General features: G+C 42.4%; 1 protein-coding gene across 1 annotated transcript in view; it reads left to right on the plus strand.

The window, feature by feature from the left end:
• The window catches only part of LOXL2 (lysyl oxidase like 2), an 836537-nt gene that overhangs the window by 553151 nt on the left and 259319 nt on the right, over positions 1 to 24067 (plus strand). The window contains exon 8 of the mRNA XM_044083118.1: positions 16091 to 16258. Within this exon, the coding sequence (XP_043939053.1) occupies positions 16091 to 16258 (168 nt within the window). The remainder of the gene's footprint in view (positions 1 to 16090; positions 16259 to 24067) is intronic.

Below are 24067 nucleotides of genomic sequence, written 5' to 3' on the forward strand. Positions count from 1 at the left end.
TATGGAGAACACGATGAGAATGGAGTGAGTATTAGGACCCGGCAGTCCTTAAGAGAGGAGCACCAGATGGAATGGGGCTTTTTTTTGGGGGGGGGGGGTTCCTTTCACATGGTGTAAGCATGCTAGATCAGGGCACAGGGCACCACAATAGTCAGCTACAGCTCTGTGTGGATGATTTGCTATGTGCCCCCACCCTGCATGCCATCCCCTTGGATGGCACTAACAGCATGGGAGAGACTGGATTAGGCCTTAAGGAGAAAGCAACAGTATAATGCCGTCCCAGGATGCCTCAATATCCACTCTGGCCCTGAACATGGGTCAGAGTTAGTTTGGAGGTGCTTAAGTCCGGTACAGCTGACCTGGTAGATAGAGAGGCCCTGGGAGCAGTTGGTTAGCTATAGAGAAGCAAACAAACGGCATTCTTAAGTTAGTGAAGCTTGGCCTAGTTTCTTTGTGGTGTAGGACAGTTATTCATGTATCCATGTCCTCAGTAAATGTGCTGCTGTATGAATGCATTGGGTTAAATGGGTACTTATGATCAGCCCAATATCATTAAAAGGGCATAAACAAAAACAAAAGGATGACTCTACAGGTTTTCTCGGAGGGCTGTGGGACTTTGGAATTCTCTGCCACGAAGTAGCCAGTGCACCAGGGAACTGGCTGCCTTTTGAACAATATATGGATAATCATTCTGATAAATTCTATAAGACTGGGCAGGCAGGAAAACTGGACCATGCCCATGTCTGTAGTTCATTTGCATATGAATTTTTTGAATAGTAGAAAATGGAGCTCAGAACACAGTAAGTATACATAAATCACATATCTTGTATGTAAAGGACCCACACCCTCTACCTCGCCTAATGTTCTAGATATTCTATCCACCTCTGACTTCATTAAACAGTAGGGGATTATGGCATCCCCACTGTTTGAGCAAGAACCATGACATCAATGGAATCCAAACACTGTAGAACGCAACATACAGCCATAAATAGATCACTTCTTCTTGCAAACTTCCTGAAAGATCATTTTTGTGAACTGTAAAATATTAATTTTCTACACATTAATGGCTAGTTCATCAAAGTTGTACAAATATTTCCATTCAAGCAAATGGCAAATTTGATTATAAAAGTATCCGCACAACAACAGTATGATAGCAACATAAGGCTACCCTGTCCACAGTTAAGGTGACACTGGAAAACTTGGACAGCTTATGTCCTCATCTGTTACAAACATGAGAAATATATTTCTTGGAAAACCTTTTTGTGACTTCTGCACATTACTATCATGTTCCAGATTCATCTATGCTCAGAGGTATGTTCTGTCTGTTAATATTCCTTGACTATGGGCGTACAGGACGTCCTCTATCTCCAGGGCATCTATGAGCGTTATCTTCCCTTATCTCTGTGATGTTCTGTCTGTTAATATTCCTTGACTATGGGCGTACAGGACGTCCTCTATCTCCAGGGCATCTATGAGCGTTATCTTCCCTTATCTCTGTGATGTTCTGTCTGTTAATATTCCTTGACTATGGGCGTACAGGACGTCCTCTATCTCCAGGGCATCTATGAGCGTTATCTTCCCTTATCTCTGTGATGTTCTGTCTGTTAATATTCCTTGACTATGGGCGTACAGGACGTCCTCTATCTCCAGGGCATCTATGAGCGTTATCTTCCCTTATCTCTGTGATGTTCTGTCTGTTAATATTCCTTGACTATGGGCGTACAGGACGTCCTCTATCTCCAGGGCATCTATGAGCGTTATCTTCCCTTATCTCTGTGATGTTCTGTCTGTTAATATTCCTTGACTATGGGCGTACAGGACGTCCTCTATCTCCAGGGCATCTATGAGCGTTATCTTCCCTTATCTCTGTGATGTTCTGTCTGTTAATATTCCTTGACTATGGGCGACAGGACGTCCTCTATCTCCAGGGCATCTATGAGCGTTATCTTCCCTTATCTCTGTGATGTTCTGTCTGTTAATATTCCTTGACTATGGGCGTACAGGACGTCCTCTATCTCCAGGGCATCTATGAGCGTTATCTTCCCTTATCTCTGTGATGTTCTGTCTGTTAATATTCCTTGACTATGGGCGTACAGGACGTCCTCTATCTCCAGGGCATCTATGAGCGTTATCTTCCCTTATCTCTGTGATGTTCTGTCTGTTAATATTCCTTGACTATGGGCTTACAGGACGTCCTCTATCTCCAGGGCATCTATGAGCGTTATCTTCCCTTATCTCTGTGATGTTCTGTCTGTTAATATTCCTTGACTATGGGCGTACAGGACGTCCTCTATCTCCAGGGCATCTATGAGCGTTATCTTCCCTTATCTCTGTGATGTTCTGTCTGTTAATATTCCGTGACTATGGGCGTACAGGACGTCCTCTATCTCCAGGGCATCTATGAGCGTTATCTTCCCTTATCTCTGTGATGTTCTGTCTGTTAATATTCCTTGACTATGGGCGTACAGGACGTCCTCTATCTCCAGGGCATCTATGAGCGTTATCTTCCCTTATCTCTGTGATGTTCTGTCTGTTAATATTCCTTGACTATGGGCGTACAGGACGTCCTCTATCTCCAGGGCATCTATGAGCATTATCTTCCCTTATCTCTGTGATGTTCTGTCTGTTAATATTCCTTGACTATGGGCGTACAGGACGTCCTCTATCTCCAGGGCATCTATGAGCGTTATCTTCCCTTATCTCTGTGATGTTCTGTCTGTTAATATTCCTTGACTATGGGCGTACAGGACGTCCTCTATCTCCAGGGCATCTATGAGCGTTATCTTCCCTTATCTCTGTGATGTTCTGTCTGTTAATATTCCTTGACTATGGGCGTACAGGACGTCCTCTATCTCCAGGGCATCTATGAGCGTTATCTTCCCTTATCTCTGTGATGTTCTGTCTGTTAATATTCCTTGACTATGGGCGTACAGGACGTCCTCTATCTCCAGGGCATCTATGAGCGTTATCTTCCCTTATCTCTGTGATGTTCTGTCTGTTAATATTCCTTGACTATGGGCGTACAGGACGTCCTCTATCTCCAGGGCATCTATGAGCGTTATCTTCCCTTATCTCTGTGATGTTCTGTCTGTTAATATTCCTTGACTATGGGCGTACAGGACGTCCTCTATCTCCAGGGCATCTATGAGCGTTATCTTCCCTTATCTCTGTGATGTTCTGTCTGTTAATATTCCTTGACTATGGGCGTACAGGACGTCCTCTATCTCCAGGGCATCTATGAGCGTTATCTTCCCTTATCTCTGTGATGTTCTGTCTGTTAATATTCCTTGACTATGGGCCTACAGGACGTCCTCTATCTCCAGGGCATCTATGAGCGTTATCTTCCCTTATCTCTGTGATGTTCTGTCTGTTAATATTCCTTGACTATGGGCGTACAGGACGTCCTCTATCTCCAGGGCATCTATGAGCGTTATCTTCCCTTATCTCTGTGATGTTCTGTCTGTTAATATTCCTTGACTATGGGCTTACAGGACGCCCTCTATCTCCAGGGCATCTATGAGCGTTATCTTCCCTTATCTCTGTGATGTTCTGTCTGTTAATATTCCTTGACTATGGGCTTACAGGACGCCCTCTATCTCCAGGGCATCTATGAGCGTTATCTTCCCTTATCTCTGTGATGTTCTGTCTGTTAATATTCCTTGACTATGGGCGTACAGGACGCCCTCTATCTCCAGGGCATCTATGAGCGTTATCTTCCCTTATCTCTGTGATGTTCTGTCTGTTAATATTCCTTGACTATGGGCGTACAGGACGTCCTCTATCTCCAGGGCATCTATGAGCGTTATCTTCCCTTATCTCTGTGATGTTCTGTCTGTTAATATTCCTTGACTATGGGCTTACAGGACGTCCTCTATCTCCAGGGCATCTATGAGCGTTATCTTCCCTTATCTCTGTGATGTTCTGTCTGTTAATATTCCTTGACTATGGGCTTACAGGACGCCCTCTATCTCCAGGGCATCTATGAGCGTTATCTTCCCTTATCTCTGTGATGTTCTGTCTGTTAATATTCCTTGACTATGGGCGTACAGGACGTCCTCTATCTCCAGGGCATCTATGAGCGTTATCTTCCCTTATCTCTGTGATGTTCTGTCTGTTAATATTCCTTGACTATGGGCGTACAGGACGCCCTCTATCTCCAGGGCATCTATGAGCGTTATCTTCCCTTATCTCTGTGATGTTCTGTCTGTTAATATTCCTTGACTATGGGCGTACAGGACGCCCTCTATCTCCAGGGCATCTATGAGCGTTATCTTCCCTTATCTCTGTGATGTTCTGTCTGTTAATATTCCTTGACTATGGGCGTACAGGACGCCCTCTATCTCCAGGGCATCTATGAGCGTTATCTTCCCTTATCTCTGTGATGTTCTGTCTGTTAATATTCCTTGACTATGGGCGTACAGGACGTCCTCTATCTCCAGGGCATCTATGAGCGTTATCTTCCCTTATCTCTGTGATGTTCTGTCTGTTAATATTCCTTGACTATGGGCGTACAGGACGTCCTCTATCTCCAGGGCATCTATGAGCGTTATCTTCCCTTATCTCTGTGATGTTCTGTCTGTTAATATTCCTTGACTATGGGCGTACAGGACGCCCTCTATCTCCAGGGCATCTATGAGCGTTATCTTCCCTTATCTCTGTGATGTTCTGTCTGTTAATATTCCTTGACTATGGGCGTACAGGACGCCCTCTATCTCCAGGGCATCTATGAGCGTTATCTTCCCTTATCTCTGTGATGTTCTGTCTGTTAATATTCCTTGACTATGGGCGTACAGGACGCCCTCTATCTCCAGGGCATCTATGAGCGTTATCTTCCCTTATCTCTGTGATGTTCTGTCTGTTAATATTCCTTGACTATGGGCTTACAGGACGCCCTCTATCTCCAGGGCATCTATGAGCGTTATCTTCCCTTATCTCTGTGATGTTCTGTCTGTTAATATTCCTTGACTATGGGCTTACAGGACGCCCTCTATCTCCAGGGCATCTATGAGCGTTATCTTCCCTTATCTCTGTGATGTTCTGTCTGTTAATATTCCTTGACTATGGGCGTACAGGACGCCCTCTATCTCCAGGGCATCTATGAGCGTTATCTTCCCTTATCTCTGTGATGTTCTGTCTGTTAATATTCCTTGACTATGGGCGTACAGGACGCCCTCTATCTCCAGGGCATCTATGAGCGTTATCTTCCCTTATCTCTGTGATGTTCTGTCTGTTAATATTCCTTGACTATGGGCGTACAGGACGTCCTCTATCTCCAGGGCATCTATGAGCGTTATCTTCCCTTATCTCTGTGATGTTCTGTCTGTTAATATTCCTTGACTATGGGCGTACAGGACGTCCTCTATCTCCAGGGCATCTATGAGCGTTATCTTCCCTTATCTCTGTGATGTTCTGTCTGTTAATATTCCTTGACTATGGGCGTACAGGACGCCCTCTATCTCCAGGGCATCTATGAGCGTTATCTTCCCTTATCTCTGTGATGTTCTGTCTGTTAATATTCCTTGACTATGGGCTTACAGGACGCCCTCTATCTCCAGGGCATCTATGAGCGTTATCTTCCCTTATCTCTGTGATGTTCTGTCTGTTAATATTCCTTGACTATGGGCGTACAGGACGCCCTCTATCTCCAGGGCATCTATGAGCGTTATCTTCCCTTATCTCTGTGATGTTCTGTCTGTTAATATTCCTTGACTATGGGCGTACAGGACGCCCTCTATCTCCAGGGCATCTATGAGCGTTATCTTCCCTTATCTCTGTGATGTTCTGTCTGTTAATATTCCTTGACTATGGGCTTACAGGACGCCCTCTATCTCCAGGGCATCTATGAGCGTTATCTTCCCTTATCTCTGTGATGTTCTGTCTGTTAATATTCCTTGACTATGGGCGTACAGGACGTCCTCTATCTCCAGGGCATCTATGAGCGTTATCTTCCCTTATCTCTGTGATGTTCTGTCTGTTAATATTCCTTGACTATGGGCGTACAGGACGTCCTCTATCTCCAGGGCATCTATGAGCGTTATCTTCCCTTATCTCTGTGATGTTCTGTCTGTTAATATTCCTTGACTATGGGCGTACAGGACGCCCTCTATCTCCAGGGCATCTATGAGCGTTATCTTCCCTTATCTCTGTGATGTTCTGTCTGTTAATATTCCTTGACTATGGGCGTACAGGACGCCCTCTATCTCCAGGGCATCTATGAGCGTTATCTTCCCTTATCTCTGTGATGTTCTGTCTGTTAATATTCCTTGACTATGGGCGTACAGGACGCCCTCTATCTCCAGGGCATCTATGAGCGTTATCTTCCCTTATCTCTGTGATGTTCTGTCTGTTAATATTCCTTGACTATGGGCGTACAGGACGCCCTCTATCTCCAGGGCATCTATGAGCGTTATCTTCCCTTATCTCTGTGATGTTCTGTCTGTTAATATTCCTTGACTATGGGCGTACAGGACGCCCTCTATCTCCAGGGCATCTATGAGCGTTATCTTCCCTTATCTCTGTGATGTTCTGTCTGTTAATATTCCTTGACTATGGGCGTACAGGACGCCCTCTATCTCCAGGGCATCTATGAGCGTTATCTTCCCTTATCTCTGTGATGTTCTGTCTGTTAATATTCCTTGACTATGGGCGTACAGGACGCCCTCTATCTCCAGGGCATCTATGAGCGTTATCTTCCCTTATCTCTGTGATGTTCTGTCTGTTAATATTCCTTGACTATGGGCGTACAGGACGTCCTCTATCTCCAGGGCATCTATGAGCGTTATCTTCCCTTATCTCTGTGATGTTCTGTCTGTTAATATTCCTTGACTATGGGCGTACAGGACGTCCTCTATCTCCAGGGCATCTATGAGCGTTATCTTCCCTTATCTCTGTGATGTTCTGTCTGTTAATATTCCTTGACTATGGGCGTACAGGACGTCCTCTATCTCCAGGGCATCTATGAGCGTTATCTTCCCTTATCTCTGTGATGTTCTGTCTGTTAATATTCCTTGACTATGGGCGTACAGGACGTCCTCTATCTCCAGGGCATCTATGAGCGTTATCTTCCCTTATCTCTGTGATGTTCTGTCTGTTAATATTCCTTGACTATGGGCGTACAGGACGCCCTCTATCTCCAGGGCATCTATGAGCGTTATCTTCCCTTATCTCTGTGATGTTCTGTCTGTTAATATTCCTTGACTATGGGCGTACAGGACGCCCTCTATCTCCAGGGCATCTATGAGCGTTATCTTCCCTTATCTCTGTGATGTTCTGTCTGTTAATATTCCTTGACTATGGGCGTACAGGACGTCCTCTATCTCCAGGGCATCTATGAGCGTTATCTTCCCTTATCTCTGTGATGTTCTGTCTGTTAATATTCCTTGACTATGGGCGTACAGGACGTCCTCTATCTCCAGGGCATCTATGAGCGTTATCTTCCCTTATCTCTGTGATGTTCTGTCTGTTAATATTCCTTGACTATGGGCGTACAGGACGTCCTCTATCTCCAGGGCATCTATGAGCGTTATCTTCCCTTATCTCTGTGATGTTCTGTCTGTTAATATTCCTTGACTATGGGCGTACAGGACGTCCTCTATCTCCAGGGCATCTATGAGCGTTATCTTCCCTTATCTCTGTGATGTTCTGTCTGTTAATATTCCTTGACTATGGGCGTACAGGACGTCCTCTATCTCCAGGGCATCTATGAGCGTTATCTTCCCTTATCTCTGTGATGTTCTGTCTGTTAATATTCCTTGACTATGGGCGTACAGGACGTCCTCTATCTCCAGGGCATCTATGAGCGTTATCTTCCCTTATCTCTGTGATGTTCTGTCTGTTAATATTCCTTGACTATGGGCGTACAGGACGTCCTCTATCTCCAGGGCATCTATGAGCGTTATCTTCCCTTATCTCTGTGATGTTCTGTCTGTTAATATTCCTTGACTATGGGCGTACAGGACGCCCTCTATCTCCAGGGCATCTATGAGCGTTATCTTCCCTTATCTCTGTGATGTTCTGTCTGTTAATATTCCTTGACTATGGGCGTACAGGACGTCCTCTATCTCCAGGGCATCTATGAGCGTTATCTTCCCTTATCTCTGTGATGTTCTGTCTGTTAATATTCCTTGACTATGGGCGTACAGGACGCCCTCTATCTCCAGGGCATCTATGAGCGTTATCTTCCCTTATCTCTGTGATGTTCTGTCTGTTAATATTCCTTGACTATGGGCTACAGGACGTCCTCTATCTCCAGGGCATCTATGAGCGTTATCTTCCCTTATCTCTGTGATGTTCTGTCTGTTAATATTCCTTGACTATGGGCGTACAGGACGCCCTCTATCTCCAGGGCATCTATGAGCGTTATCTTCCCTTATCTCTGTGATGTTCTGTCTGTTAATATTCCTTGACTATGGGCGTACAGGACGTCCTCTATCTCCAGGGCATCTATGAGCGTTATCTTCCCTTATCTCTGTGATGTTCTGTCTGTTAATATTCCTTGACTATGGGCGTACAGGACGCCCTCTATCTCCAGGGCATCTATGAGCGTTATCTTCCCTTATCTCTGTGATGTTCTGTCTGTTAATATTCCTTGACTATGGGCTTACAGGACGCCCTCTATCTCCAGGGCATCTATGAGCGTTATCTTCCCTTATCTCTGTGATGTTCTGTCTGTTAATATTCCTTGACTATGGGCGTACAGGACGTCCTCTATCTCCAGGGCATCTATGAGCGTTATCTTCCCTTATCTCTGTGATGTTCTGTCTGTTAATATTCCTTGACTATGGGCGTACAGGACGTCCTCTATCTCCAGGGCATCTATGAGCGTTATCTTCCCTTATCTCTGTGATGTTCTGTCTGTTAATATTCCTTGACTATGGGCGTACAGGACGTCCTCTATCTCCAGGGCATCTATGAGCGTTATCTTCCCTTATCTCTGTGATGTTCTGTCTGTTAATATTCCTTGACTATGGGCGTACAGGACGTCCTCTATCTCCAGGGCATCTATGAGCGTTATCTTCCCTTATCTCTGTGATGTTCTGTCTGTTAATATTCCTTGACTATGGGCGTACAGGACGTCCTCTATCTCCAGGGCATCTATGAGCGTTATCTTCCCTTATCTCTGTGATGTTCTGTCTGTTAATATTCCTTGACTATGGGCGTACAGGACGTCCTCTATCTCCAGGGCATCTATGAGCGTTATCTTCCCTTATCTCTGTGATGTTCTGTCTGTTAATATTCCTTGACTATGGGCGTACAGGACGTCCTCTATCTCCAGGGCATCTATGAGCGTTATCTTCCCTTATCTCTGTGATGTTCTGTCTGTTAATATTCCTTGACTATGGGCGTACAGGACGTCCTCTATCTCCAGGGCATCTATGAGCGTTATCTTCCCTTATCTCTGTGATGTTCTGTCTGTTAATATTCCTTGACTATGGGCGTACAGGACGTCCTCTATCTCCAGGGCATCTATGAGCGTTATCTTCCCTTATCTCTGTGATGTTCTGTCTGTTAATATTCCTTGACTATGGGCGTACAGGACGTCCTCTATCTCCAGGGCATCTATGAGCGTTATCTTCCCTTATCTCTGTGATGTTCTGTCTGTTAATATTCCTTGACTATGGGCTTACAGGACGTCCTCTATCTCCAGGGCATCTATGAGCGTTATCTTCCCTTATCTCTGTGATGTTCTGTCTGTTAATATTCCTTGACTATGGGCGTACAGGACGTCCTCTATCTCCAGGGCATCTATGAGCGTTATCTTCCCTTATCTCTGTGATGTTCTGTCTGTTAATATTCCTTGACTATGGGCGTACAGGACGTCCTCTATCTCCAGGGCATCTATGAGCGTTATCTTCCCTTATCTCTGTGATGTTCTGTCTGTTAATATTCCTTGACTATGGGCGTACAGGACGTCCTCTATCTCCAGGGCATCTATGAGCGTTATCTTCCCTTATCTCTGTGATGTTCTGTCTGTTAATATTCCTTGACTATGGGCGTACAGGACGTCCTCTATCTCCAGGGCATCTATGAGCGTTATCTTCCCTTATCTCTGTGATGTTCTGTCTGTTAATATTCCTTGACTATGGGCGTACAGGACGTCCTCTATCTCCAGGGCATCTATGAGCGTTATCTTCCCTTATCTCTGTGATGTTCTGTCTGTTAATATTCCTTGACTATGGGCGTACAGGACGTCCTCTATCTCCAGGGCATCTATGAGCGTTATCTTCCCTTATCTCTGTGATGTTCTGTCTGTTAATATTCCTTGACTATGGGCTTACAGGACGTCCTCTATCTCCAGGGCATCTATGAGCGTTATCTTCCCTTATCTCTGTGATGTTCTGTCTGTTAATATTCCTTGACTATGGGCGTACAGGACGCCCTCTATCTCCAGGGCATCTATGAGCGTTATCTTCCCTTATCTCTGTGATGTTCTGTCTGTTAATATTCCTTGACTATGGGCGTACAGGACGCCCTCTATCTCCAGGGCATCTATGAGCGTTATCTTCCCTTATCTCTGTGATGTTCTGTCTGTTAATATTCCTTGACTATGGGCGTACAGGACGTCCTCTATCTCCAGGGCATCTATGAGCGTTATCTTCCCTTATCTCTGTGATGTTCTGTCTGTTAATATTCCTTGACTATGGGCGTACAGGACGCCCTCTATCTCCAGGGCATCTATGAGCGTTATCTTCCCTTATCTCTGTGATGTTCTGTCTGTTAATATTCCTTGACTATGGGCGTACAGGACGTCCTCTATCTCCAGGGCATCTATGAGCGTTATCTTCCCTTATCTCTGTGATGTTCTGTCTGTTAATATTCCTTGACTATGGGCGTACAGGACGTCCTCTATCTCCAGGGCATCTATGAGCGTTATCTTCCCTTATCTCTGTGATGTTCTGTCTGTTAATATTCCTTGACTATGGGCTTACAGGACGTCCTCTATCTCCAGGGCATCTATGAGCGTTATCTTCCCTTATCTCTGTGATGTTCTGTCTGTTAATATTCCTTGACTATGGGCGTACAGGACGGCCTCTATCTCCAGGGCATCTATGAGCGTTATCTTCCCTTATCTCTGTGATGTTCTGTCTGTTAATATTCCTTGACTATGGGCGACAGGACGTCCTCTATCTCCAGGGCATCTATGAGCGTTATCTTCCCTTATCTCTGTGATGTTCTGTCTGTTAATATTCCTTGACTATGGGCGTACAGGACGCCCTCTATCTCCAGGGCATCTATGAGCGTTATCTTCCCTTATCTCTGTGATGTTCTGTCTGTTAATATTCCTTGACTATGGGCGTACAGGACGTCCTCTATCTCCAGGGCATCTATGAGCGTTATCTTCCCTTATCTCTGTGATGTTCTGTCTGTTAATATTCCTTGACTATGGGCGTACAGGACGCCCTCTATCTCCAGGGCATCTATGAGCGTTATCTTCCCTTATCTCTGTGATGTTCTGTCTGTTAATATTCCTTGACTATGGGCGTACAGGACGTCCTCTATCTCCAGGGCATCTATGAGCGTTATCTTCCCTTATCTCTGTGATGTTCTGTCTGTTAATATTCCTTGACTATGGGCGTACAGGACGCCCTCTATCTCCAGGGCATCTATGAGCGTTATCTTCCCTTATCTCTGTGATGTTCTGTCTGTTAATATTCCTTGACTATGGGCGTACAGGACGTCCTCTATCTCCAGGGCATCTATGAGCGTTATCTTCCCTTATCTCTGTGATGTTCTGTCTGTTAATATTCCTTGACTATGGGCGTACAGGACGTCCTCTATCTCCAGGGCATCTATGAGCGTTATCTTCCCTTATCTCTGTGATGTTCTGTCTGTTAATATTCCTTGACTATGGGCGTACAGGACGCCCTCTATCTCCAGGGCATCTATGAGCGTTATCTTCCCTTATCTCTGTGATGTTCTGTCTGTTAATATTCCTTGACTATGGGCGTACAGGACGTCCTCTATCTCCAGGGCATCTATGAGCGTTATCTTCCCTTATCTCTGTGATGTTCTGTCTGTTAATATTCCTTGACTATGGGCGTACAGGACGCCCTCTATCTCCAGGGCATCTATGAGCGTTATCTTCCCTTATCTCTGTGATGTTCTGTCTGTTAATATTCCTTGACTATGGGCTTACAGGACGTCCTCTATCTCCAGGGCATCTATGAGCGTTATCTTCCCTTATCTCTGTGATGTTCTGTCTGTTAATATTCCTTGACTATGGGCTTACAGGACGCCCTCTATCTCCAGGGCATCTATGAGCGTTATCTTCCCTTATCTCTGTGATGTTCTGTCTGTTAATATTCCTTGACTATGGGCGTACAGGACGTCCTCTATCTCCAGGGCATCTATGAGCGTTATCTTCCCTTATCTCTGTGATGTTCTGTCTGTTAATATTCCTTGACTATGGGCGTACAGGACGTCCTCTATCTCCAGGGCATCTATGAGCGTTATCTTCCCTTATCTCTGTGATGTTCTGTCTGTTAATATTCCTTGACTATGGGCGTACAGGACGTCCTCTATCTCCAGGGCATCTATGAGCCGTTATCTTCCCTTATCTCTGTGATGTTCTGTCTGTTAATATTCCTTGACTATGGGCGTACAGGACGCCCTCTATCTCCAGGGCATCTATGAGCGTTATCTTCCCTTATCTCTGTGATGTTCTGTCTGTTAATATTCCTTGACTATGGGCGTACAGGACGTCCTCTATCTCCAGGGCATCTATGAGCGTTATCTTCCCTTATCTCTGTGATGTTCTGTCTGTTAATATTCCTTGACTATGGGCGTACAGGACGTCCTCTATCTCCAGGGCATCTATGAGCGTTATCTTCCCTTATCTCTGTGATGTTCTGTCTGTTAATATTCCTTGACTATGGGCGTACAGGACGTCCTCTATCTCCAGGGCATCTATGAGCGTTATCTTCCCTTATCTCTGTGATGTTCTGTCTGTTAATATTCCTTGACTATGGGTGGACGTCCTCTATCTCCAGGGCATCTATGAGCGTTATCTTCCCTTATCTCTGTGATGTTCTGTCTGTTAATATTCCTTGACTATGGGCGTACAGGACGTCCTCTATCTCCAGGGCATCTATGAGCGTTATCTTCCCTTATCTCTGTGATCTATGAGCGTTATCTTCCCTTATCTCTGTGATCTATGAGCGTTATCTTCCCTTATCTCTGTGATCTATGAGCGTTATCTTCCCTTATCTCTGTGATCTATGAGCGTTATCTTCCCTTATCTCTGTGATCTATGAGCGTTATCTTCCCTTATCTCTGTGATCTATGAGCGTTATCTTCTCTTATCTCTGTGATCATCCTTGAATTTCTGTCTTCCCACAGATGCTGTTCCAGAGACTGGTCCCACTCCTTTCCAGTCTTTTGTAAGTTAAGGACTTACTGTTCCGTTGTATACATAACGGACATGACAGTTATTGCACACAATTTCCACATTTCTGTGCTTTGTCCAAGGTAAGTGAATTTTGTTTTATGTGTTAAAACAAAAAAGTTATCTTAAAACCATAAAAAGTATAATGCTTCATAAATCACGAACAAAAACTGCTTATGGTTTCAGAATATGTAAACCATCTGACGCTGGTAATTCCTTTAGTTAGACTAATCTATTACACATTTGGTTACTGAAATCTATTTTGGTAGCTCTCTCACTGAAAGGCTCATATTAACTCGTACAGTTGTCTGATGTAATATTTTGGTAGCTCACTGTAAAGGACTCAGGCTGGCTGAGTATTTTTTTTTTCTTGTTACTTGTTTGTCAGTTCCTAAATAGCATCACACTTCAGTCATCTAACAGTAAGACCAGCTTGGATTTGATTTATTTATTTATTTTATTTATTTATTATTAGCAAAAAAAAGTTAAATGACTCATCTTTATTTCATAATTGTCAATTTACATATGGATGTCATTTAGTATTTATAAAACATTTCTACATACTGCACTGAGGTACATCTCCCTTATGTACAGAGGGACTATGTATGACTGACCCCAGCTATCTACCATGGCTTTATGATGGGCAGCACTGCCTTTGACTGCAATACATTTGGGGTGCCTGCCCCTGTCCTGTTTTAACTGCATCAACTGCACATGAGTTTGAGGGGACACTGCATGCAGGTGCCATGCAGTGCTGTGGTCCACCTCCCTGTGCGGGTTTCCACACTGTTATTGTAGGCATGTTGTTACCTTGGACAACTGACAGGGTAGCTACTCTTATAAACGTGACCCATATAGTCAGGTTATATGTAGCATAAACTGGCTATTTGGTACAGTAGAGAGTCGATTATCCAAAACGTCAGTTATCCGAATCAGTCTTCTAAAGGTTTTGGGTAGGAAAATTCATAAAGTCTGATTATGTAAACATTATACATATCTGCTTGAGCATATTTTTTAAGCTTGTAGCCAGCTCGTGTGTGAAAAATATTCTTTATTGTCCACTGGAATCACTGAATGGTTAAAAAGTGTATTCCTGTATGCAGAAAAAAACAAGACTTAGAAGTTTTTTTATCCGGTTCGATTATATGTTTGATCATCTGAACAGTTCAATTATCCGAACTACCCTAGGTCCCAATTAGTTTGGATAATTGATTCTCTACTGTACTATGTGTGGAGTATCTCTGACATACAGGTTCTAAAGTAATGTTATTGCACTTTGTGGTGATGGAGTAGTTAGTTTTGCTGTTATTTGTTTAAATTTGTTACCTGGGGTAGTCGACTGACCCTAAAAGACCCATTTCAGCCACAACTTTGGAGTCTGTATATTGGAAATGCTGTATTCAAGAATACAGGACATTTAAGAAATGCAGTGAAATTGAGATTATATTGCATGTGGGCAGTAACAGATGGTAACTTCACAGTCAACACATTTAAATAATTGTACTTTACAGAATGCATTCTCTAAGACTGCAGCACACGTAGGCGTTAACAGATGAATCGCACTATCTTCATCGTATCCTGACTACATCTTGTTTAGTGGGTGTATTCAGTAGTGATGCAGTGAGTAGTATTGCAATAATTAGAATATTTGCAAAGTAGTATACAGTCAGACTGAGATTTGAGTGGTGAAATTTGCAGTTTAAAACACTTTTATTGTTCACAAGGTCTCAATTAAGGTAATGGCAGAATGAGAAAATCAGGTACAGCTGGTCATTTTGGTGAGGTGAGTAAGGAGATTTGTCATGAAATCTTGAATTGAGGCTGAGTTACAAATGTTGTTAGGGAAGACATCCCAAACTTTGGGGCCAAGGACAACAAAGGTATGGTCAGTGAATATTCAGGTTCAAGTGGTCATTATTGTTTTGGAGAAGAGCAAGTATGAGATATGCTTATCTGTACGATTGCAAGATGTTTTATTATATATTAACATAAGTAGTGAAAGTAGGCTATGAGAAGAAGGCCATATTGAGCTGGGGCATTAGGATATTTTTTAGTATGGTAACCCTGCCTCCAGAAGCTATTAACAAAGATTCCACAACACCCATGTAGGGTTTGATTTATTTTTTTATTATATATTCTCAATGTGTGTAGCCATTGTAAGTGAGGGATAAGAATGAGGCCAAGACATCTGAATGAGGAAATAAATTCTGTATCGTGCTTGTTGTAGCTCAGTGGATTATTTTTTGTTGGGACCATTTCCTTTTATTTTGCTTTGGACGTGCATTAAAGGGTATCATTTTTTTCTCCTTTTTAAAGTTATTAATAATAGTTTAGTTTGAACAATGCCTAGATCACAGTCATATAGTACTGGTTTCTGTCAAACCGTTCATGATTCTTTACAGAACCCAGCCTTTGTAACAAAGTGAGGATGATGTACTTTTGTGACTAGACTTAAAGAAATCTGGAGTTACTCTTTCACTGATATTATTTATTATGATTATATTTCCAATTATTGCTATTTTTGTGACATGACTCCCTTTCTCTGTTACGTGACCAGTTTAGTGGCTAAGCATTTTGCTTTTAGATTTGGTGAAAGCTGTGGACTCGCTCTGCTTAACTGAGAAAATAGGAGACATAATTTTAGATTTTTTTTTTTCAAGCTTATTACCTATAGAGTAAATAGATTTCTTTGGGTTTTAATTGCAGATTCGTTTGGTTGGAGGCCGTACACCAATGGAAGGTCGAATTGAAATCCTAATGCAGAGGAATGGCACTATGAAGTGGGGTACAATCTGTGGAGAGACCTGGGGTACAGTAGAAGCTATGGTGGCCTGCCGACAGCTAGGGATGGGCTTTGCCAGTCATGCATTCCAGGTATATGTTTCATATTCTTTCAGTGTACATGTCACCAACTCTTGAATACAATATATGGATATATTCAGTTGACCATTTTTATTTTTCTTACAGAGAATGTCCCAGTTACACTGCATTACCTGACCACTACATTTTATGTAAAACCATTTGATGCACAATATGGATAACAGCTTTCAGTGCCATCTATTTTGCTATATTGATTTATTTGATAGCTAGGAATGAACCCATGGATCTTTTTCACACATGTTCTGGGTGACGTACTAGTACAAACACAACTGTAGGCATAACAGTAGTGGTGAAAGCTAATGGTGTCACACCTCATTCATCCATTTTCTAGATGGAGGAGCCATAGCCTATCCTAGCAACTCATGGATGTAAAGTAGAAAGATGAATACTGGATAGGACACCAGCCTGTCATGTTGCACACAGATTTAACTGCAAAATGGTATGTTATAATGAAAACAGCAGACACTTCTTATCCTAGCACAGGAAACTCTGTTGCTATTGGACTATAATTTCATATACTCTGTGACCAGAACAGTGTTGTGCGCAAGGAGACAGTAGTACTAAAGTAAACAATGAAGCTTATAAGGATATATATACAATTATTTTTGTAGGTTTTATATTGCAGACTGTGTTAGGCTGGAAACTGTGGTGCACAGTGTTTTCTTCACAGTAAACATTTCAGTACTACAGCAGTGTACACAGTCTGTTACTTACTTGTTTCTGTGGTCTCCCAGGGAAAAAAATGAAACTGTTGCTTTTCTTTCTACATGAATAGTGGCAGGTAACAGATCTAGGGGAAAGGGGCTGGAAAGCGTCTTGTAGATGATAGTGCTGTGAGAAATCAAGTGACATTGTGCTATCAGAGGGAACAGGTGACATGGTTTAAGTTCATGAGATTGCAGACAATAGTATCTTCACAACCAGAAATGGCATTTACTGCTGGAGCAAACTAACATGGGCAGACTTGTTTAGAATACAGACGACTTTGAGAGATGTGCAATAAGATTGTGATGGTCTGTAGGGAAACCTCTGCAGTTAGTGTGGCTAGATAAATATTATTAACAGGAGTTATAAGTTTGATAATGTGAAATACTAAACTAGTTTACAGAGGTTAAAATTTGGTTATATTAAATGAAGTACACTTTCTCTTACAGGTCAACTAAGATGTTATTCACCACAATAAATTATAGGTTATAATAGCAAATATTTCTGGCTTTTGTATCAGGACTACTGTTTCACTATTGCTGTATTTGCAATACATAACATTTTCTTCAGTGCTTGTTCTGTTGGTAAATGTGTTGTTATTATTTATTATTATTATTTGTTAAAGGCAAAACATGAATACTAATATATTCTAGAACTGCAAACAGTCATGGGAAACATTTTTGTGGTTCCTATGCAATGGTTTTATTTCTTTGTGCGTGATTTACATTTTCTTTTTGTCTACTCTAATTACTTGGTAAGAAAATATCCCCTTGCATTTGTAGGAAATAAAACATTATGTAGCTTGTATTTACAGGGATTCAATGACATTATCAGAGCTGGATGTAGTAAGGAACCTTCCAAGCCATTTGACACTTTGATGTGCGCTCAAAATTCCATTAAGCTCTTTACTCTATTTAATGTGTTTTTAAGGTATTAATATCTCACTTAAGCTTTACATCTAACTTAGTGGCATGGACTGTAATATATAATATTATATTTAGATGTTGCCTACAGTGAGTCAGTGGTTTCTGCTTATTTTCCATTTGTGAAATTCTGTTAAGTAGCATTGTTTTTGATCACTGACTCAGCTACTTTTATCACAGGTATTAATCCACACATGCAAACACATACATATAAATAAGCATAGGCATCCCGTACAAATGGTATTATGTTACTCATGCATTTATTTAATATCGTAATGCAATGTCTTTAATGGGGGGTTAAAACAATCAGTTTATTAACCTTTAGTAGCACAGAATTCAAGTTCTGAAACAATGCTGTTTGATTTGCATGCACCACAGATCAGCGGTAGGTCTTCTTCTTCTTCTTCTTTCGGCTTTTTCCCGGTTAGGGGTCGCCACAGCGGATCACCTGTCCACTCATGATTGGCAGTGGAGTTTTACGGTGTCGAGTTGCCAGCCCGGCACCCAGCCTTCCACAGAATGCACACACACGCACACACTCACACCTAGGGCCAATTTAGAGTGTCCAATCCACCTAGAGCATGTCTTTGGGATGTGGGAGGAAACCGGAGCACCCGGAGGAAACCCATGCGACCACAGGGAGGACATGCAGACTCCGCACAGAAGGCACCCCAGCCGAGAATCGAACTGGAGAACCTCTTGCTGTGAGGTGGCAACGCTAACTGCTGCACCACCAGGGCCACCCACAGAACAGCGTAGGGTATATAGATTAATTCAAAGACAACTCGGACATTACCCTAGGAGGAACATAGGGCTTATACAGACACCCTGAGTGGTATTTTCATCACAGTAATGAAGATGTAATTGATGCAAGCCTTCCTCATCTGTTTTTATGTAAACAGTAGCCACATGTTAAATGCAGCATACGTTCAGCTTACAGCAGGCATATGAGGGGGTTTGTGTACATGCCAAAATGTATCATATGTTCAGCTTACAGCAGACATATGAAGGGTTTGTGTACATGCCAAAGTGCATCATATGTTTAGCTTACAGCAGACATACAATGGGGTTTGTGTATATGCCAAAATTCATCATATGTTTAGCTTACAGCAGACATACGAGGGGTATGTGTACATGCCAAAATGCATCTTTCTATTTTGATGTTTTACTGCTGCCTGCCTTATTGTGCTTTAGTGTGTAAGAACATTTTGTTTGTGATAATGTACCCTATCCAAATGTACCCTGATGGCCAGTCTTGGGAACACAGTGCGTACATACTCCAGTTCAGAGATGCTCTATGACAGTTCTTACAGGTACAATGTACCAAGAATTACTTGATGTAAAAATTATAATGTCTGACGAATGGCAGTGAAAGCAATGAGCAGTGAATTTAGGAAAAACTAATACAGAATGTGTCTGATGTATGAAAACTGGATGCAGGTTACATCATTCTCCTAGTCATAGCATCCAGATGTTAGAATCGACACAAGTCCTGGATACAAACTTTGTAACTACCCCTTGAAAATATCAACCCCTATTTCTGTGAAATAAATGTCTGCATAAAATTAGGGATCCTGAGCTCAGAAATCCTCCAGACAGAATCAGTAGTACCTGGAGGCAGTACTTTTAATGATATATGTAAAACATACTGTAATATACTTTTAATAATATATGGTATAGATCACTAGACATACTAATATAGTATAATATACTTTTAATAATATATGGTACAGATCACAAGATATAACTTGTTTTGGGCGAGATGCTAGATGCATCATCTGAGATTCTCCAATACTCTAAACTTTCCAAGATTAAATATATCTGCTCCTTAGTTGCAGCAACTCAAAGAAAGGAGATTTGCAAATGGGGATTGCTGCCACAACATGCTAGAAAACTGAACAAGCAATGATTTCAGTACTATATCCACTTGGCCCATACAAACACACACCACAATACTCATGATCTCCCACCTCAAGCCAGCCCGCCACAATCTTCCCATCACATGGACATTTGACGTTAATACAGTCTATCAGTTTGTGCAGTCAGAATGCTGGTATTCAGCATTTAGCACATCGATACAAATAAGTCCACCATATGAAACGTCCAGTCTTTTGCACTGTGCCCATTATAAAGATATGGAGGACACCTTTATCTTCTGTGAAGTCGCAAATTGTTCAAGCTAACTGCAGGAAATTAAACTGTAAAAGCTCCTAAAATTCATGCAACCCAATATTACGTGACTTGTTAAAGTGTCTTTTGTGCCTGTTATGTGATTAACTGTGTTTTAAGTTTTTGCAGAAGAATGAGTGTAAGGAGGAGCGGACTCGAGTTCCATGCTACTTTTGATCTATTATTGTAATTGTGCTGCATTTCATCCTATTTTAAGACTTTATCACAGGTTCATGGGTTTCGGAATGGTATACTAGGCTAACAACCACCTGGGCCTTTATAAGCCTAGCTGTGCACTCCAACCTAATTGTATCCCTGTGTATCATGGGTATTTATTACGAGGAACGTATGATAGTTAGGAAGTTTCTGGAGGTTATGTGTTTGTTTTGGCATTACTGTGCCTTTGTCTATGAGAGACATGGGGGCCAGACCCAAGGTGAATTTCTCTTTTCCCATCCATTGATCAAGGTTATCTTTAAATAGGGTAAGGGGTGGATTCTGCTTCACATGGATAAGGGAGCCTGTTCTGAGCATGGGAATCCTCTGAGACACATGTCTGTCTCACCAAAATGTCATTATGTCACAAGTAAAGTTTAAGTACTTAAATCTAGTGGTTCTATTTCTGTTCATTTTGTGGATGTGCAAAAGGTCCATTAGAGTTGGATACAAGGATGACTTGTATGGCAGGCATAGATCACCTCTCAGTAACCTATAGGTGACAGAGTGTAGAGACAGGGTTTTAAGGCAATCCATACAGGACACTATATTTAGACTCTGGATTCTCCTGGTAAGAAAACTTTGTGGGTATTCCAACTGCTGCATATGTTAGGTCAGGTACATGCCAAAGGGGGCATTATACTCAATGACCTGAAATGCCCTTACTTATAAGTTGGGCGACATGCAATGATTTTCTTACTACCTTGGCAACATGTTGGTCAAAGGCCAGACTATCGTTAACATGTGTTCCCAGATCTCTGACTGCTGGGTTAACTCTTAGGGGTATCTTACCGATGGAGTAATTATCCAGGGTAGCACTTTTACAAAAACACACTATAATGCATTTCTTGGCATTGTGTTTTAGTCCATGACTTTGTCATTTGTCTGTGTTAGACTCTCTTGTAAGATGTATTGTGTCGCGAGGGACTCTGATAGCTCCCAATTTCCATGATCTGCAAACTTGGTCATCCAAATGCCCTTGACATTAGCTTTTGTCTCCGAGAAGTAGATGCCAAATAGGCGTAGTCCCAACACAGAGCCCTGAGGTATCCCATCAATAACTGGTCTCTTAGTGGAGGTAGTGTGACCAACCATGACTTCCCAGGTACTGTCTGTGAGCCAGCTGGCAATCCAGCAAGATATAAATCCAATCTCTTAATAGCGTATGGTTTGCTTTGGAATAATTCCTAATTGTTACAGTGTTTACTGGAGTTACCAAGCTGATTCTTATTTTGAAGGAGATAGCTTTGTGGTCCGACCTCAACATTGAAGACATGACACAGGGGTGGTTGTGGGTTGGGGGGTGCAGCGCCCTCCTGTATTGATGAGTACCAGGTCCAGTATGCTTGAGCCTCTGGTGGTGTGCACACTCTCTGGTCAATGTATTTATATTAATAAAGTCCAGGAATGATTGTGCCTGTGAGTATGAGCAGTGTACATTTCCCAGGCAATAGAGGGGTAGTTATATTTTCCCACAAACAGAATATTTGGTTTAATGGTGAGTATCTCAAATAGGTCTAGCTGTGTTGGTAGGTTTGTTACTTTGGCATTGCCAAAAAAGCCTCTAAAGGTATGGATAAAGTTTTAGCCAATATTCAGAAGCCTAGGGGAGACAGGTGCAGACCATCCTTTGCAAAGCAATCTGGTCTGTTAACAAGTTGGTGTGTTTTCATTCAGGAAGTTTAAAAAACTGGTGGTAATTTATTCTGCAAAGATCCCTTCTCTGAGTATAATAGCCCTCAGAGTCAGCAGCATAGCTAAGACCAAAGGTGTGTGTGTGAAAGTCTGCTAGGTGGCAGTACAAAGGAATTTCTTGAAACAAACATCTGGCACCAGCTACCACAGCAGGACACTGTTTGCATCTTACAGTGATGATATTGTGTGATTAGAAATATCTGTTCCTTAAATCCACTTGACCAGAAAATTCAGTACATGATTCCTATCTGCACGCTAGATAGGCTAAGTGGCACATTTAACATTGACACTTTACTCCTCATAAAAAAATCTTCTCCTTGTGATGCCTACAACAAATTACTTTGGCCTCACTCATCACACACGCTGACAAGCTGCTTTTTATCACACCTGTTGTGATTATACTGACCTAAAGATGACAGACAGGTGATATAAATGGCCTCGATCTACTTGCAATCGTATTCCTGTCTTGAAAAAGGTTGCAGATATGAGAAAGGATGTTGGATCATTAGACAACTGGAAGTAGAAGGCTGTCCAGTAGAGGAAACATGTAAAACCTTGTCCTTTCTGGTGAAGTTCACTACCATTTGTCACTTGGCAAAGGCCAGGAAAAAAGGATACATTTCGTTAGTAGTAGTGGTGTACTGTTTAGAAGTGCATCTGCTGATGGCAATGGCGATACCCTGTTAAAGAACTGACTGTGTCCTAACTGAAATCACTATTCAGAACTGATGGTCTTCATAGCTGACATCCAGCCAGAGTAACAGAGTTTTACCTTCCTGAGGGAGTAGATCCAATAGTGCAATGGGGTGTAAAGACAGACATATGCACAGGATCCTTGGACCATCTTGCCACCAGCCTGAATGCAGGTTGTTGCATCCATCAGACTGATCTTGGTTTTTGGTACGCTGCTAAATCTGATTATTGTCAGATAAGTGGTCCATTGGGGAACCTTCTCTACTTATTTCTTTGACTGTATTTTAATTTTGTTAGATGTCAGCTGGGAGGTGTAAGTGTACATGCAGGAGGCAGATTCTGTACAAGAACTTGCACGCTAAGTTCCTTTTTTGCCTAGGCCAGGAACACGAATACAAATCCTGCTGCATCTATTAGTCATTTGTCCCCAAGTCCCTCATATAGAGACTTTCCACTTGAAACTCTGTGATTGAAATGGAGACTTTCCACTTGAAACCCTGAGATTGAAATGTTTAGCTCAGTCTAAGGTGGCAGACACTTTGGCTTCTGTTATCACCCTGTGCCCCTTTTGAGCTAGTCACTTCTGCCATCTTAAAATTCTGCATGTGGAAAACTGCATTTCTATTGGCTCTAACCTGCGTACACACATTGTGCCTGAACTCCAGTCATTCATGGCTACTCCTCACTTTATTTCCCACAGGGATGGGTTGACACTTGGGACCACTTTTTCTTTCATGCCTGTAGTTGTAAATGAACTGTTCCTCTGTCAAGCCATTCACCTACCTACTTTCTTTCCCAACCCTCAAAATAAGGGTGAAAGCATCTTACACCCTCTATAGATATTCACAGACAGCTAAGGTTCTGTTTGGACAAAGAAGATGATCAGAAAATCTGACCGATTATTAATTTCATGGATTCCAAGCTGAGTCAACCAGTCTCTTTCTGCTACTTACAACATGGTAAGTCTTTGCCTTCCTGCCCTAAAGCAAATTCCACTCAGGCAGTTGTTTCTTCAGGTACCTTCCACTAGGTTGTTGATGCCAGGTCCATCTTGGAAGCTGCCACTTGGTTCTCTATGCACAACTTCACCAAGTACTACAAAATAGATGCCTTTGCCAGATCAAGGGCTGCCTTTGATGGATCCATCCTCTCTGGTCTCCTGGACAGTTCCTCTTAACTCTAGCCATCTACCCCTCTTTTCTCTTCAGCTCTGGGAATCCCCTCTCTGCCATCAGTACTGCAACAGTGATTTCATTTAGCACATAGTACAGTTGTCTAAGAACTTAGCATTACAGTTGATGTCCTACTGATCCCTGTTGCAGTATTTCTTCCCTCCCTCCTTCCCCTCTACTCAGTTAGCTGAGGATTAAACATGTATCCCTTCTTGGGAGTATTTCAAGAT

This window comes from Protopterus annectens, chromosome 9.part0 (genome assembly GCF_019279795.1).
Source record: "Protopterus annectens isolate FY-2018-M chromosome 9.part0, PAN1.0, whole genome shotgun sequence".
NCBI lineage: Eukaryota > Metazoa > Chordata > Ceratodontiformes > Protopteridae > Protopterus > Protopterus annectens.